Here is an 18,428-nt window from a genome sequence, read left to right as displayed (position 1 = left end):
GTGGTCAGGACCCTGCTCCTTGTGTATCAGTTCCAGCCTTTGTCCTAGCAAAGTGTTGTACAATCAAATTAAATTTCTGTATGAAAGACTGCTTGCTTCCCAGCTTCTGAAAGCTGAATATTAACAATCCTCATGTTCTCTTAACCCAATTCAGCTGTCCCCTTCTGTAGGCTAGCTACTAACTTCGCCAGTACTCTGAAATGGCTTGCAGAAAGCAGAGAGATGCAGCTCTGCAGGAGCTTTTTGGCCAGCGTAAACTAGCATGTCCTAAGGGGAAGCAGGCCGTAGCCTCTTCATGGCCACGTATTTCTTTATGCAGTCAGCATGAATCTTATCAGAGGCATAGTCTGGGTCAAATCCATTCAGATGTTGGCTTGACATACTGATTGTGTGAATGGAAGATGAGTTTATCATACAGATGCACTGTGGGCATTTTTGCATTTGAAATGGAAAGCCTTAAAAAAAGTTAGCTGCTCAGCAGCCGTGCCTGTGGAGTGTGCAGATGGATGGAGTTATCATCTGCTGAGCTATGCTGAATTGCTTGATTACCTGCTCTTCTGGTAATTGCGATGGGTTATACAGAATAAGTGTGAACTAGTTTGTCATTTTCATCCTGGAGTTCTGTTTAAGGCAAGGTCCCCTGTGAGGGAGCAGACAGTGCACTGCAGGTTCTCATTCTAGTTACTCCACGTCAGCTCCTACATTTGTATCACAGACTTGTAAATTTTCATAAGCATAATAAAAGCACATCCAGACACTTTAAAAGATTAAAGAATATTCAGACTGTTGGTAGGGGAAGCATCAGCCAGAACATTTTGTCTGGCAAAAGTTTATGGAATGGAAACAAGGTTTACTGTTTATTTTGGAGGGCAGCATATGGTCAAGTGTTCCTACAGCTCCATCTAAAATGTATCTAGTAGGCTTACAAACTCAGTACTTGCATTAATGTAGAAGATACCAAAGCACTGTGTTTTTCTGGGAAAGTAAGCTGGGACTCAGGCTGAAGGGGCTGCAGCGCCATCCAGACAAGTCTGTTGTGTGAGCTGTGGCTCTTCTTTGTTAACTGTGAAACTCACCACTTTCCATTCCAGGTAGAGACCTTCTTCTGTATAAAGCATGTAGTCAATCCTCCTGCCGTTTCCTTTCAGTGATGCCTTCCTCCCCTTCTGACTGGAACCATGGTTCTTGCTGGTGGGATAGACTAAGTATCCTTTCCTTCCATCTTCACTTTCCAGCACCCTGTTTCATTGGAAAAAATAAAATTACATTCAATGTTGGCTCATCCTGTGCCTTTGTGCATTACGCTGGATTCTCTCCAACTCCCCAGTAAGGGCAATGCTTGTCCAAAAGAACTGTTAAACGTGCAGCATGAAGAACAATTTCTTCCAGAATTTTTCAACATGAGGTTGCACCACTGCTAACGGTGCTCTTACAGCCTTGTTTGGCAGCACTGATGCTGTGCGCTGGTCCTGCAGACCTACTCTGGTAGCCAGGAGAACAAAAAGCTGAGAGGAGAACCTTGCTGACCTGCTCTCTGTAGTGCAATGCAACCCACAGTTGATTTCCAGCATTGCTGAATCCAGCAGAAAGGAGATGATTTGCAGATAACCTTACAGCACAGCTAAGGACTTTTGATACTCTCAATTCTGTGTTCCTCTGTTTGAAGGAAGACAGCCACGTTTACATAAAGGGTATGGTTGAGCGGCATGGTTTTCAGGAGCTGGCATTTGGGCACGCGGTAGTTGGTTTTGAGCAGTCCTCTGCATCAAGTTAATGTGTCTTGAACCCTGAGCTTACTTTACTACCAAGTAATAGGTGTTTGATTCCTGAATGTGACACTATTTTCACTTCCCTCATCTTGCACAGAGATTACACAGCCACAGGCCATGCATTAAACAGTCAAAATGAAGAATTACTTCTCCAGGTGCAAGTCTTGTATTTGGGCAGATAAGTTGCACATTTCCCATTAAAATATTTAGTTTGGGTTCTTAAACCTTAACAGTGTATTTTATACAGAAGGTTATTAAGGTCCTGAGTAACTTGATTTGACTTTGAAGTCAGCTCTGCTTTGAATGTGATTTTTGGACTAGATAGCCCACAAAGGTTCCCATTACTCTTCTACAACAATTCTGTGTTGCTAAGCTATTATGTATTGTTTTATTGCAAACTTGCTTTACAATCTTGTGTTCTATTTAAAAGATCTACCATGGTGCCTCTACAGACAACAGGTGATTGTGCATGTCAATGCAGGAGCTGCAGTTGCAGGATGGCACTCAATGTAACAAGTACAGTGATAGCTGTTTTGTATGGTTACTGCATGCAGAGAGGGACAGACTAGGTGGCGTTTTTTTCTGTCTGGCTCAAAATACAGAAGCAAATGTTTTTCAGTCACCTCCTTGAAAATCGTTTTCCTTTACTACTTACCTGCCAAAATCTTAGCATGAGGCTCTGTGGTTTCCATTGTAGAATCACAGAATTGCTCAGGTTGGAAAAGACATCAATGATCACCGAATTCAGCCACAACCTAACCAGAACTCTAACAGTCCTCCACTAAACCACGTCCCTGAGCACCACCTCCAGAAGGTTTTTAAGCACATCCAGGATGGTGACTCGTCCACCTCCCTGGGCAGCCCATTGCAGTGCTTAACAACCCTTAATGTAGAGAAGCTTTTCCTGATATCTAAACCTCCCCTGGCAACTTGAGGCCATTTCCTCTCATCACCCGTGACCAGTAAGAGACCAGCCCTGCTCTGCTGTAAGCACCTTTCAGGTATTGGAAGAGAGCAGTGAGTCTCCCCTCAGCCTCCTTTTCCCCAGACTGAACAGCCCCAGTTCCTTCGGTTGCTCCTTGTAGGGCACATTCTCCAAGCCCTTCAACAGCCTTGTTGCCCTTCTTTCTATCTGCTCCAGAGCCAATTGCACCATTAAGCTACAGCAAAGTGCTGTAAGAGAAACACTGCGCCTGAGCTTGGGTCCTGGCGGGTACAAAGCCTTTAATTTCACCTTGGAAGAACATAAAGTGCTCTTGATCACCCAGTTTAGAATACTCAACTTCACATAATTTTTATGGGTCTGGGAGATTTTTTATGTGAATATACAGAATGAAAAAAAAAAACAAAAAAACAAGAGACAATAACTAGATCTTCACAACATGTTTCTGTGTTTGAGATTTAAATAGTTTCTCTGTCAAATTGTCTCTTTCAAGTCTCTGGCTGGTCAGAGAGGGGACAAAGTACTTGGTACAGTTGATTAGGTCTCATTAATGGTACAGTCAGTAAGACTGGGTCAGTTGAGATCTGCACGTACTTCATGTGCTTCCAGAAGATAAGAGTGGCAAAGCTACAGTCATATAGTTAGCTACTTAGTCAGACATTTCCTAACTCCCTTTGGACTTAGTGAAGCATTGGAGATTCCTCGAGTTTACAGTAACCAGTTTACATAAAAGTAAGCTTCCTTTTATGTACTGTGCAAATTTAGACTGTCATCTAATAACTGGTATGAAATTAGCTTACTCTCTGCAACCCATTTGCAAGCTGATTTTAGAGAACTACTGCAAATGATTGAATACCTGAAAGCAATCTCTTTGATGGAACTGACCTCTTCCAGAAATTGTATTTATATTTGGCAAAGCCAATTAAGAAACAAAGTAGAAGAAACTGCTGATTAGTGCTGCAGTATCATCCACAAAAACTTGCATGCATTAATTTAAAAGATGGATTTGTTTTAGTGTCAGTTCTGTCTTTGTGAGTGTGAACACAGGGCAACTGGGCAAGGAGGAGAAATATTATTTTTCAGATACCTGCAGAGAACAAATTGCAAGAGGGGGTGCATCTACTTTTGATTAAAACTTCTGTCACTTTATTCATAAGGGTTTGCTGTCTCTCCCTACAAGAAATAGGGACAAGTACCAAAGATCAGGTTATGAGATTCTAACAGGTAAGGTGAACAGAACTAATGACTGCTGCAAAACTAAATCTGATTTATTTATTTTCAGAATAGTTGCCTTAATTTTTAGGCAAGATAACAAGTAATTGGGCCTTTTTTCCTTTAAACATCTCCTATCCCAATTAATCCATAAGTGTGTAAGTTCTGTCAGGCATTGCTGTGTTGCTAGTTTGTAGTACTGCCTGCAGCTGCTTTGAGCAGAGGAGCACGAGGAGCAGCAGAGGCAAGGCAGCCGTAAGCTTACTCCTCAAGGGACCACCTCCCATTCAGCTGAGAAGCCACTGAAACTTTTTCTGGTGTTCCTGCCAGTAGGCTGGAGCCACTGGTGGCAGCGGAGTCAAGAAAAATTTCCTTTTAAATCACTGTGTTTTTTTAGCTGTGTTGTGAGGTGCTCTTCTGTTCTGGGCTCTGTTTAGGGTTTCAGAGGTTAAAATGGCCTCGTTCCGGTCCTGGCTTTAATGCCAGTGTTGCGATAGATCAGCTGTTTGCGTTTCATGAAGCCTCTGAGCAGAAGCTTGTGCAGCTTCTAGCACTGCAGTAGGGCCTCAGATCATTACGCCCAGCTTATTAGTTGTTCTATAATTATAAATGCCTTACTCATTATTTGTACCAAGTAGGTTCTCCAGTTCCAGTGTTCCACGTATGCTGCACTTAACGCTAAGTAGAGACTTAAGAACTAGGTTGTTCTGCTTTCATTGTCTAATTAGCTTGCTAACGCAAACTACTTAATTTTATTTATAAACTACAGCAGACCGCTGACGCAGAAATAATTCTCTGCATAGCTTACGTTGCCAATTGAAATGTCAGTTTTAAATATCTGTAAAGCTTGATCAAAGTTTATTACTGAAAAATTGTAAGAATGGTTCAATTTCAGGCCGTAACCTGTTTTGAGTATCTGAATGCTATCTGTTAGCTAGAAGGGGCTCCACAGCTTCAATGCTGGCAATAACACTCCATAATCTCTAAGTAATTCATTTAAATGTTTGGAAAGACACTTTAAAAATGCTTCCAATGTTTTTAAGGCTGGCTTTCATTAATGACTTTGAATTTAGCTGCATTTATTGGTAATTTCTACAACTGCAATTACCAGTACCTTGCCAGGGATGAGAGGACAGGCTGTCTTGGCCTCTTGCAGAAGCAACTGTTTCTCTAATACCAAAGCACAGCTACATAATTTACACATTCAGATCCTCATTATCCTGCAGATGTGCATAAGAAGCTACTGCTTTTCTCATAGGTTTAAAAGAATTATCATATATTGAAGAAAACTGAATGCCGCTTTTAGTAGTCAGAAAGTCTTAACGTATGTTCTGTTACCAGAATTCGAGAATGTTTTCCAGTTATCTCATGCTGAAGTGTTGTATACACACTTAGGTAGTACAAGTAACATTCTCAATCTCTGTGGGTCATCTAATGGCTATTTGTCTATCATTTGGATACGTCAGTGGAATTTAATTACAAGTAACTTTTAAGGGAATAAAGCAAAACATCCCGAAATTAATTTGGTGACAGATTGGCTCAAAAGGCTGCTTGAAAACACAGATTTTATTTTTTATTTTTTAAAGAGCTCCAAGCCTGCTTTTGGAACCATAAAATAGAATGTTACTCCCACATACAGATTTGCATTTGCAAACTTGATTGTAGAGGCCAAATTAACTTTTACTTCCCCAAAATCCTGTACTAAATTCATGTTTTTTAACATGTGAATGGAAATGTCCAGAAATTTTGCAGGTTTTTGAATGTGTAAAATAGAACTGAGTGTAATGAATCCTTATCTTTTGAATATAAACGAAGCCAAGACCTTAGAAAGGGAATAACAATATACAACAGATGTACGTTCAAAACTGATAAGAGGAAAACTTCGGGGTGGCCTTCACCTGAGCGTCCATCGATACCATGCACTGCACTTCTGAATAAAAGCACCGAGGTCAGTTGTGCCTGTGGGCTGCACCATTTCCTCTGCATGCACTAATTGAAGAATCTGCACACTTATTCATGCAGATATTTTAACTTCTTCAGTATATTCTCATAACAAAATGCTAGGACATCTTCTGTAGTTAGTCATGGTGATAATACACTTTGTCCATGAAACTGGCTATGAAGGCAGAGAAGGTGCACAAAGGCTGAGCACATCATTAACTGCGGCTCTAAAGTGTACAAAGCTAATTAATTTCTTTCCACTGGCATATTACTCAGCATAGGTAATTTATATTCGTAATATTAATGCATAGGTAATCAAAAAGTTCAGCTTAGGGCTCTTACAAATTAAGAGGGTTTCTGTATGTGGTGGAACTCCTCTAACACAAAACAAGTACTGAACTCTTCCAAAGCAGTGCTGTACTAGCATTTCTGAAAGACAGTCAGTTACATTCCTAGTTATGTCTGATGTTTTTGTTTTTAATAGATTCCTCTCTCTATATTTGTGAGCTTGCTTCTTACTGAGATTTGCAAGCTTTCTAATTAATGGGTTGTTTCAAACCTTAGATATTTTTTTTTTTTCTTAAATGTATTTGAGGAAAATTACATTTCACTTTTGTTTCTGTGCTTTACAGTGCCACTGCCATGGAACTGACTGGCTGTAGAGAGATCTTCAGACAAGCTGCCTGCATGCCCTTTTCGGCAGCGCTCAGAGTTCCTCCTCCTAGGGACCTGTTCAGGTAGGACTAACTCTAGAAACAAAACACACTGACAGCAGTTGCTCTCATCTTTTCACCCACTGAAGCCAATTCTATCTGGCTTTGAGAAGGAGCTGTTTTTCCTTCCCTTTCTTCCCTCTACCCCAAGACTTCCATAGTTAAAAAAAAATTATATATATATATATATATGTATGTATGTTACAGTCCAAAAACAGCACAATTTATGAAATGTTAAATAGCAAGCAATGAACTGGCTTTTTAAAGAATTGTTTAGAATATGTGGGAGAACCAGAGTTACGTACTTCTGTAGGTTGTCTGGAGTGAACACTTCTTCATCATATAATCCTTCAGGATCCAGCAAGGTACCTGTGAACAGAAAGGGAAATGTGACTGTCCCAGCACGTGCCCTGGTACTTGCCTCTCAAAAAGCATCTGAGGACAATGTATGTGGCAGGGATGGGGGACAACTCTGTTCTGATTTGAAAAAGCTGTTTATATTCACTTCTGTGTTACACAAGTAGTATCCATAGCAGTTATTACAGAGGCTGCATCTCACGCCAGACTAAATGATGCTTTCAGTCTGAGAGATTATTTTTAGAACAGACGTAATAATACACTTTGTAACAGTGAGGATGACAATACTTAGTACCTTCTCTTTTGCTGTCTCCCTCCATACGTTATTCTTTCCACTTTACCTACAGCACAGTGCTTAGCTAAGTCTCTTCTGTTTTCCTGGTAGGCTTTCCAATCAAAACTTGAACTTTACTCTTACCTGTTGCTGTCTCCTGTTCCTTTTTTGCCTTAATTTTTTTTCTTGTATCCTATTTTCAAACCAGATGCACAAGAAATTAGCAAAAGATAATTGGTTCTAATGACGAGGAACTGACCTGTTTGTTACTTACACTCTAGATGAGCCTTTGCTTTGTCTTTAAAAGTGACTTCTCTCCCTAAACCTTTCAAAATATTGTCTGCGCCTTTTGAGTTTAAAGGGCAGAGAAACTTTTCTGTTACAACAGAGTAAAACCACATCAATAAGTAGTCCCAAATTCTTATATTTAGCATCTTCACAGTTGTAATTGCTCCTATAGGAAAAAAAGCTGTTTGTTCACTGAAAACTGTACTGAGCTCATCTGAGTTTCAGCATGCTTGAGTATCTGAGTTCTGTGAAATCTTATATAAGGTGAGCCCTACAAGTTCCTAACATTGCTGAATTACTAGTACATCCTCACAGTGTTTCTGTAACACCAGACTGAACTCTAATCAAAAGGTGCACCTTTTCACTGCGTACAGAAAACACAGAAACAATAATTTCGCTCTCTTTGCAAAGTGATCTAGATATTATTTAAAAAGTAGAGTAAGGGTAGGAAGGCATTCAAGTGGCTTGATGCATAAGCTCTAGACTGGACTCGTTTGACATGTCATTAATTTCATTAATTAATGAAATTAAAATTCAACAAAACATTGTTAAGATTTACAGAATACATGCTGCTGCCTTTGAGATAAACTCCTTGCAAATATTTGGTCTTAGTCAAACAGTTACTGCCAGTTAGCTGTACTGCCTGCTGCTGATAGGTGTTCTGTGAGTGACAGACAAGAGCTGATATACTGATGGCTAGAGAATATCTTACCTATTGCCCATGGTTTATCCTCCCCTGGACCAATTCGACATGGGTCTTTGTAGTGTGTAAACAGAGAATGCTGTTGCTCCAGCTTATCCTCTGCAGGGAAAGAAGCACAAGAAAAGGGACATCAGCTGTGTACTGTAAGCCTGTGGACAATTGTTTGTATGTTCTACTGCAAAATAAAAGGTAAGCCTTCCTTCCTATTCAGAATACGTGCATTTTCTAGAGAACTGGTTGAACGAGTTTGGCAGTTTCACTGCACAGCAATATCCTGTCTTAACCAGAAATTCCAACAAATGCTGCTAATTAACGTCTGTTTTCCTACCAAGTCTACAAAAGATAGTATTTATTAGTTTCTAAACTGAAGGTTTCCTGACACATTGCCTTACTCTGCCGTTTGTGTTTGCACTTTATATGCTTATACTCATAGAAAACTTTTGTTGAGATCAGATGATGCAGAGATTTGGACTGACTTCATGATGGCGCAGTAGGTGGCTGCTGGGGATTTATATATACACCTCAGTAAATCTGGAGATGAAAGTTAGTGCTGTGCTTGCTTCAGAAGAATTGACTGAATGTGTTTCAAGCTGTAATAGATAAGACAAAGGACAGGCAATTGATAATTCACTTGAGATATCAACTGAAGCATTAAAGACATTCTAAATATAATCATCATGATCTCTCAGCTTTCGAATTTCAAATTAATCTCTTGTTAATTGCTACTCTGTTTCTTGCGTTTAAAGCCCAACAGTGCATCAAGCTCCTAGGATCACTAAATTTAACAGCAGCCCTAGAAAAATACATACATTACAATTTCAGAAGCTCAGTATAAATATAAGTGAGTTGTAGTTCTGTGCGCCCTATCACTATAACATAGTGATCATTGTACGTAGGAGCAAGTACAGTCAGAACTTGAAAATACCAGCTGCTGCAATTCCAGTTTTGTTAAATAGCAAAGCAACTGGCAGTAGGTCCCAATTACTTCCTTTCTCGAAGCACTTCCACCTTTTACAAGCTTAAAATCCTTCTCTGGAGATATTCAAGACCTGCCTGGATGCCGACCTGTGCGACCTGCTGTAGGGAACCTGCTTTGGCAGGGGGTTGGACTCGATGAGCTCTGGAGGTCCCTTCCAACCCCTACAATTCTGTGATTCTGTGTAAAATTTCTAAGCAACACAGAGTCTTCTCTTGGGATTGGTGGAATATTCACCTGCATTTGGAGCTGCTGCTGCTACCACTGACTATTGGCAAGACTACGGAGTATGAAAGTAGGCATGAGAATGGACCCCTAAAGTCAGACACTTTTGAATTGTGAGCTGTGCATATTTAGAGACAAGGCAGCTTACACACCATAGGAATCAAATTGGTTCTCCATTTGCAAAATAGTGTTCTTGCCTGATATAGGAGCTGTTAACCTCTCCCTGTTAAGGAGGAAGCACAACACAGGAGGCAGTGTGGAGTACAGTAATACTGAGTGTCCATAGCACTTTCTCATTTTGACATTAAGGGTGATTAGCACAGCTGATGGTCTTTCAGCGAATGCATCCACCCCAGCTGATGAGCCTCACTACATGATTCCAGCTTTTTCCCCAACATCTAATCAGCTCTCTACATTCAAAATTACTTCACAGTTGCAAGGAGACTGTAAAAGGATATCTTGGAGCCTGGGCAGAGGATTGAAGGACTGACCTCCTAAAAACTTGTCAGGTGTGCAATGCAGCAAATTGTTCTTTCAGCCTGAACAGCCAATTGGCTTGTTGGTTTCTTTTATTTTTCTGGAAGAGTCTAGAATGTAGTCTGTGCAATTGCTTATTTCCTTGGGCTTTCCCTTGTGATAACAAATGGCTGCAAACTTCAAAAATAAGACAGGCTAAAACTTTGCCAGGATCAGTTTGCCACTGTGGCACTGATAGAAGTCAGAGCTGATGAGACAAACTTGGGCTCATCTGACTGGAATGGTTTTTTATGATAAACTAAAAGGTTAAAAACAATCAAACTGTACACTGGTGAGACAAACCTGACAGGAAGGTGTTTCAAGTAAGTGAGAATTCTCTATTTGTGATATCGTTCCCCATAGCTAGGAGGGAGAACTTAGTTTCAGAATTTTTGTCAAAAGAATAAGGTTATTCATGAACCTGGAGGTCTATGAAAACTGTGCTGTAAATACATCTAAGAATAGAAGCTTGATATTCACTGCAACAACGTTAATTATTTGCTGTATCAATCTGTGGCGTGGGAAAGAACACCAAAAACAACCCATACCCAGAATTACAGAAAGCTGATTATAGAAGGCAGAAAAACCCAGCAGTTCAGTTGCTGCAATCCTAACGAATGTCCTTAAAACAATGAGTAATGTAAAATGGACAAGAATACATGCCAACTTTAAAACACTGCATTAATCTTGCTTAGTGCATAAGGAAGCGAAGCAATCTACAAATAACAAATAGCCAGCTTAATTTCACTTCCCAGACCAAGTGAATTTTAAAGGAGAACAGAGTATGAATAAGTTACAGATAACAAAAACATTCTTATAAGCTATGTTTTAATTGTGTCTTTATTATTAGTTGCAACATTTACAACTGTATTTGCAAAAACAAATAGTTGTGTTTTCTTTTGCCTTAAAAAGACAAGTCACAAAGGCACTAATTTTGCTTTGTACTTCAAGGTATTGGTTAGAGTACCAGAACTTCTCAGTCAGAGGATGCTGAGCACACACATTACCTCACAGCTTCACCCACGTCTTTCTCTTCATGCTATATGGCCCCTCACGCGGACTATCACAGTCTGACTGGGCAGGATCCCCTTTGGTGTGCAGAAGATAGTTTATTTCCTTGAAGGCTGTATTTGCCTTCAGCTGTTGCATCCATCCAAGAATACTGCAGCTGGAACTGCAGTCAAACAGAAGTAGCTGTGCCCATTTGTATCCCCCAGCTCCTGTCTCCTTTCACTGGGACTGCTCCAGTTACCTCTCCAGCCTTCTCTTGAAGCAGCGTGGCTAGCTGAAGACTGTTACTGACCGAATTTCCTCCTTTTTTCCCAACTCCTGCTACCTTTGTTTTGTCCTGAAAAACTTGGTTTCACTGCAGCATTCTGTTTACTTTCTGCTTACTGTTCATCTCCACTACCCATAATGGATTCGGAGTTGGAACACCTCCTCCGGCCGTTCTGAGTTTATTTCAGATCAGATAGTTGTGATTAAATTACTTTTTGTACCGATGAGCTAGAAATGAACAGTAAGGCTGTTTTGGGTTGGTGGTCTCTTCTCAATTAATTGTTTCTCTGACTTTGCTAAAATCTTCCATTACAAGTATCTAATACAAGCCATGAGATGAGAGAATGGTACCTATTTTTATGATCTGACAATGCTTATTTTGCTTTATTTTGTTGTAGATTATTGGAGTAGTTGTTCCTCTCTGTCCCAATTACCTAGGCTTTTTATGAAGACTACAGAATTCACATGTGATGATGATCACATATTCACCTGCTAATCTACAAACTCAATAGTCTGAAGAGGTTGTTCAGATATGTTGTTGATGCCCCGTTGCTGGAGCTACCCAAGGTCAGACTGGATGGGGCTCTGAGCACATGATCGAGCCGTATTTCAAAGAATCATAGAATGGCCTGGGTTGAAAAGGACCACAATGATTATCCAGTTTCAACCCCCCTCCTATGTGCAGGGCTGCCAACCACCAGACCAAGCTGCCCAGAGCCACATCCAGCCTGGATGTGTATATGTCTTTTTTCACTGCACGGATCTGGACCAGAGGACCTGTGGGAGTCCCTTCCTTCTCACACAATTTTATTTTTCTAATTGCTGAATCCCCAATTGAAAGCTGCAGCTTGAGCTTACCTGTACTCTGCACCCTGTAACACAGTGCACAGATGAAATCTCAATGACTGAACACCCCTCACCGTACCTGGCTTATGCTCTTATCTCAGTACTTCAGTTCTGGCCCAGCCATGCAGCTGGCCTTGCAGCCGTCAGCTCTGCTGATCCACATGCCGGCTGCAAACCAGTAGTTCATTGCCACTGCATAAAGCAAGGAACTCTGCTGGATGCATGAACTGTACCAAGAGGGAAGCAGAGATGATATAGCACCACTCTGTTGTGCTGTATAACTGTTAATAGTATACTATCTATGTTTGAAAAGGCTGCTGTCTGTAAATTCACCAGCCATTAATTACGGTTCTCTGGTGTTCTTTTTTCCAGTGCCCCCTGCTTCCAAATATAGAAGAAAACATTTAAAATTCTTTGTTTTTCAACTCGCAATAAAAACAATTTCAACTCAAATAAAAGCCATGGAAGGTACACAGCCATCCATTAATTTTTTCCAAGATCGATTTAGTGATGTTGAGCTCTCTATGGGGCATTAATCTCTTGCATCTGTGTACATGCACAATCAAAAGGCTATTAATTGCAAGATTTTTTTTTCCTGCAAAAATCCTGTAGCACGCACCCCTTTTATTAATAACTGAAATTATATGATGTGTTTTAGCACATTTACCTCACACAAGTAACATCAAACAACTAGATTCTTCTCACTGTTGCTACTGCAACAAATTGCAAATTGCTGCCCTTTGTGCCTTAAAAACCATCATGTTTAATAACTTGGCAGAATTTGCGTGAGCTGCTGTTCTTGGCTCATGACAAGACTTATCTTAAGACGTTTCTTAAGCCTTCCCTCGCACAAGCCAGTCACTAGTTAGTACACTGCTGTAACCCACAGAATGAATGTATCAAGAACTCTGCTATCCCATGTCGGATTAGGCACACGCAAGGAAAAGGCAAAGCTTATCTTACCAGAGGAGCAGTTATCAAAGTTGAGATCTCCGCAAATTACATCAAAAGCCACCAGCTCCTCTGGATTGGCTGTGCTGGAGGAGGAGGTAGATTTTCTGAATTCAGACAGCCAATCTTGAAGCATATCCAGTTGCTCACATCGAACAGTAGTGTCTCCTGCAAAGGAAAAAAGAAATGTCAAGAAATAAGGCCTTTCTTTTAGCGTGACACTCAGAACATTGCATGCCTGTGGTGCATCCAGCAAAATCACTAGGGCCATTGCTATGGCCCAGTGGACAGAGCAGAGCATGGTCAGAATCTCACCTGTTTCACTTAGAGGATATTGAGATTAAAGCAAACTAGGAAGAGAAAAATAACGTACAGCAATTCCGATCTCATTTTCTCTACTATCCATCAAACCATATCCATAATCCCTTCAGCAGGGCAGAGAGAGGCAACAAAATTAAAGGAGCGCCTTCTCTTTAAAATAAGGAAAGAACCCCACCAAACTTAGCACATGCATCACTGAGCCTAGACAAGGCCATTTTAAGCCTCAGATTTATGAGAGGTGTGAGTGGTATGCTAGCCTTGCAGGGCCTTGTCTGCAATAAAAGGAATTTCACCTATACAATTAGGTGTATTCAAAATTCTTACGTAGAATAACAACAGATGAAAATCCAGCCTTCGGTTATGAAACACTGCACATATGAATTTGTGTAGGGAAGTGTCTTAGTTATGTGGTTTCAACCAGCTTTTTCTGTAGGATACCTGATACAGTATGAGCAGATAGAAATCACAAGAATCTTTACAAACACTTCAGTAAAAGTCAAATTTCTGAAATAGTACTAACGGGTGAACAACTTCTGTAGTTGTTTAAGCGTGGACACATTCTTGTAGTTAGTAATATGGTGATATTATTTGCTATGCTATTGTTAGACATCTTGAGAAAAAAAGGTGTGAAATTAACAAGTGGCATGGATAATAGCATACTCATTACATAAGGCTTAGCCCAGAATGGAGTTCGTTAGGAACCGTGTCTTGATGATGTAAATATCTTCTTCTGGAATCATAATAGGCACTCCTGAAGGAACAGGAAGACAGGACACCTGTGCTGCAGGAAACTGACCAACAGTCATGTTCCTGGCCACGAGTGGAAGATGATATGATACGCTAAATTAATGATTGGGAATTCAGAATAAACATCACCCTTTGGCCAAGTCTGGACAGCATGTTCTGCAGTAAACCACTTGATCTTTCTTTGCTTTCTAAATTTAAAAAATGAAAAATTTAACTTTCAAATGTTACTAGGATTTATACGTCAACATTCAATTTACTCATACAGTAGTAATCCATCCAAGGAAGGGTTCTGTTTATGTTCAAGTAAGAATTACTAAGCTGAAAGTATTTTTTCATATTTCTAAAGGTCTGTGTACAACATGTGTACCTCAGATAGGCTGTACTTCAGAGATGAAGTCAGATCCTTTTCACTGGCTGCAGGGAAGTTATGACTACGAGTGCTGAAGTTGTGCCCCTGTGTTTATAAGTGACATGGATGATTGGTTGCCAAATGCTCTTTGTTTGTGAAACTGATACAAACCAGCTTTTTTAATTATGGCAACTACCTACCCTTAATTTCAAGCACATTAGGTGACAAAGCCTAAGAAAGAATTAATCACTGTAACCATTTTAAGAGAATCAGTGAAAGCTTTATAGGGGGAAAGAAGTAGGAAGAGACACATTCTAGGAATAATTGTTTACTACATTGTCTTTCCTTTCCTTTTGTTTTCACTGTACGTGTCATGAAGTTACAACTTTGCTTGTTTCAGACATGAAATGATGTCGATTCAGGCCATCTCTTCAAAGAGAAGATTTGTTTTCAAATTCCACAATCATAAGCAAAAACAGTGAGTCTAAAATCACTTGTTCTTATTAGAATTTTCTTTTAACCTACAGACCATTAACCAAAATGATTCTACTTTGCTAGCCTGTGTGTGATGGCTGTTAAAATGTTGTAAGTCACAATTAGGAACATCAGTTACGTATGTCCAGAGCCACTTTCAGTGGTGATTCACTGTGGAGATCGTGAGTATTTAAGTCTGCATCCTCACAGCTTGTTAATCAGTCATCTCACCTGAGCTTGCCACCTGCACTTTATAGGCTTTTAAAATGTGAACTCTGCAACATGCTGTAACTGGATTAGCACACAGATTTCAGTCACCAGACCTTCATTCTCCTAACACAGTTAACCTGGGAGTGGTTGAACTTCCCAGAATACTGGGGGCAGGCTCTGTTAAAGTGATAGTTAAATGCAAACAGAATCAAAAACTTTCCACCAAGTGTGGTTTGATACAATCCTAAATAAATGCATGAAATATTGAAAAGAACATGACCAGGAAAAGAGACCTTCAAGTAGGTTCTGACAGTGACTCATCTCTTCAGGCTGTTAATTCAAACAACAAATAATCTGATTTTTTTTCCTTCTAATCTTCAGGTATTCCCAACAAATCTGTAACAGATGGGCTGTAATACACAAATTCATACAAGAGTTTTTTGGAACTATTCCCTGACCTACAGTTTCTAGTACTTGTACATAACGTTCAGATAATACCCTAATCACACTGCTTGACACAAATCCAGTCCACTGAATTCTTGGAAAACCCCCTTGTTACCACAGTGCACATACAGTGCAGAAGTGCACTTGACATATTTGCTGATCGTGCATACCAGTATACTACAGAGCACAAGAAAACCCGACAGTTAAGATGTATTTAGACAAAAGCACAAGAAGTAGGTCACATGGAACAAATACGGCCCACGGCAGGTGATAGAGACTAACTACAAACAGAGCGTGTGACTAACGTTTGCATTCTGCTTAACTAAAGATGCAGCTTCAGGGAAAGGAAGAAGTTGCAAGGGCCTTTTGGTAACCATCTAGTCCATGGGCTCTGCCCAAGCATGCTCACATATAGGCCCCTCACAACTGTCCAGCTGGGCTTGCAGTGTCTCTGTGGATGGAGACTCCCCAGCCTCTGGGCAGCTTGCTCCAGTGCTCAGTCACCTTCACTATAAAGGAGTTTTGCTTTGTTTAAATGCTCTTTCTTGCATGTGAGTTTGTGCTCATTGCCTCTTGTTCTGTTACTAGGTACGACCAAGGAGAGCCTGCCTTTGTCTTCCTTACACCCTCACATCAGCCATTCACAGACATTAATTAAAGATCCCTCCAGAGCCATCTCTCTCATAGCGAAGCTTATTCACACTCACAGACACTCCTTTTGCATCACCTGCATCTTTCTATCCTAGCTTATCTCTAAGGAGAGAGAGATAACCTCTTCTGGCCTGCCTTGCAACTACTAGCTTGGTGTGTAATGACAAGACTACAGTAACTTATCTTGTTCTACACAAAGTCCTGATTTTATATTACTTGGCTGTCTAAGAGCTGTCTAATTGATCTCTGAATTGTCAGAATCCTGTTTGCATTTTCTGGAGGTATCTATCTGGCATATTTTTACTTAAGATGCGTGATCAGATAATACAGCCACTACCAGTGAGGGCATAAAACTATGACAACAACCTGAAACAGAACACAGCAAAGTCACTTAGTAAACATAAAAACCACTTAATAGACACAAAGAGGCAAAATTCTCCAAAACAGGAAACTATTGAGAAAAACATAGAAGAAAGACATGCAAAAACATTTCAGGAAGACGTTGTGAAAGACAACAGGCAGCATGCACCATCATTACTAAAAAAGCGTTAGCTGCACAGTGACATACATCTCCCTTGTTAACGATCACGAGCCTCGGAGCAGCACCGTACGCCGGAAAACCACAGAAGAAAGCACTGCAGCTCTAGAAATAGAGCAAGTTCAGAACCTGTGACAGTCTGCTATCTCCATTTCTCCCCTCTCTGACATCTCTGGTTCTCCCCACTAGAGGTCATGGAAGCAATTGCACTTAAGCACATGAAGTGAAGCGAGTGCAATGAGGTGAGCTACAGCTCTGTTACCAACAAAAAAATCCCCTAAATGCAACTTGAATACAACTGTTTTCTGAGATTAGCATTAAACTGATGTTGTCTGCCTTCCTGTAGCTACACAGCAGGTGCTGTTCATATGTGGGTGCAAAACTTCCTAGTGAGACTGAGTCTTAACAGCTCCCAGTGATCTGTAGCATTGGAGATGAAGGTAACTGACCTGGTTGGACACTGAAGTAGAGGAGAAGCCAAGCCTGAGTCCAGAACAGTCATTGAAAAAAAACAACACTTCAGAGCCTGCCTGCTGCTGCACTGAAACAGCATTGGTTAATATTAACAGAAGGCACTAGGAAATATCTCCCTAATATGACATTCCACTTTCCTTCTTCCAGCCTTCCCCTGTAATTAAACGTTCAGATAGAATCACTGATCTGATTGACTGCCACCAGTGATTAACCAGAGAATACAGATTTGTGCTAATTGCTCTACACCCTTTTCCTCAGTAACTGGGCTGGAAAACTGCAAGTATTCGTGTGGTGAGTGGTTCCTGCAGTCAGCATTTCCCAGTTCTTTGCTAGTTCCCTTCAGCTTCAGATTTCATGGAAGGATGAAGGGGTATTATGAGAAACCACAGCTAGCATAAACAAATACTTTACCTTCATTCGTTGTAGGATAATTCCAAAGGACCCACCCAGTTTAGCCATGAGACAGGCTGTGCCATGCCTGACTGTGAGATGAACTAAGCTACCCTGCATAATCTATCCAAGCCAGAAGGAGCTGGGGAAAGCAAACACAACAACAAAAAAACACCAAAACAGCAACAGTAACGAAAGAACCTTGTTGTTCTGCTCATTTAGACTGCAGTTAGGTAAGGTCCCCAGTCAAGTACAGCACAGCCTGTAACAGCTGATAGTGTAAATGAGAGGAAAGGCAAGGGTACACTGACATGGTGTGCATAAAGTAGCTTTGCTGCTTCGGAAATGTATATAGAATCGCTGCCTAAGGATGTTTAACAGCAGAGACATTGTTGATCGCAAGCCATGATTTCAAACACTGAGAGATCTCTCACTCTCGAGTTGAGCTCTGCTTAAGCTACATATGGATTGGTAAAGCCAGTTCTGGAAAAGTCTGAGTTGCCAGCACATGCCAAAGACTGGATTTGCAATAAGTGCAAAAAAGAAGCATGTCTGAGTTTATGAGAGAGCATCCAGTGCATATTATCTGCACCTGGGCTGCAATAGCTTGAGGCTCCCTCCATTCAGTCTCTTGGTAGGACGTCTAAAAGGCATGACTCAAAGGGACTTGGGAAGTAGGTAGATTCTAGGCAGCAAAATCTTACCAGAACATTAAACACTAACTGAAAAACATAGAAAAACCATGTAAAGTTAACAGCCCCCTGGAAAATAACATTCTAGACTCATTAAGGACCCCCTCATTTGTCACTGAAATGCAGCTATTTCCAGAGCAGAAATG

The 18,428-nt window shown here is 40.6% G+C and overlaps 1 protein-coding gene across 5 annotated transcripts in view; it reads right to left on the bottom strand.

Moving 5' to 3' along the window:
* Window positions 1-18,428, bottom strand: part of SMPD3 (sphingomyelin phosphodiesterase 3) — a 113,092-nt gene that overhangs the window by 5,122 nt on the left and 89,542 nt on the right. For all 5 annotated transcript variants that reach the window (XM_052686623.1, XM_052686626.1, XM_052686627.1 and 2 more), the window contains exons 4-7: window positions 13,005-13,160; window positions 8,210-8,299; window positions 6,884-6,947; window positions 1,077-1,239 (exon numbers count right to left, since the gene is read on the bottom strand). In XM_052686623.1, the coding sequence (XP_052542583.1) occupies window positions 1,077-1,239; window positions 6,884-6,947; window positions 8,210-8,299; window positions 13,005-13,160 (473 nt within the window). The remainder of the gene's footprint in view (window positions 1-1,076; window positions 1,240-6,883; window positions 6,948-8,209; window positions 8,300-13,004; window positions 13,161-18,428) is intronic.

This window comes from Tympanuchus pallidicinctus, unplaced genomic scaffold, assembly GCF_026119805.1.
Source record: "Tympanuchus pallidicinctus isolate F22 unplaced genomic scaffold, pur_lepc_1.0 scaffold22, whole genome shotgun sequence".
Lineage (NCBI taxonomy): Eukaryota > Metazoa > Chordata > Aves > Galliformes > Phasianidae > Tympanuchus > Tympanuchus pallidicinctus.
The sequence above is the reverse complement of the archived record's forward strand: the minus strand, read 5'-3'. Positions and strand labels throughout refer to the sequence as shown.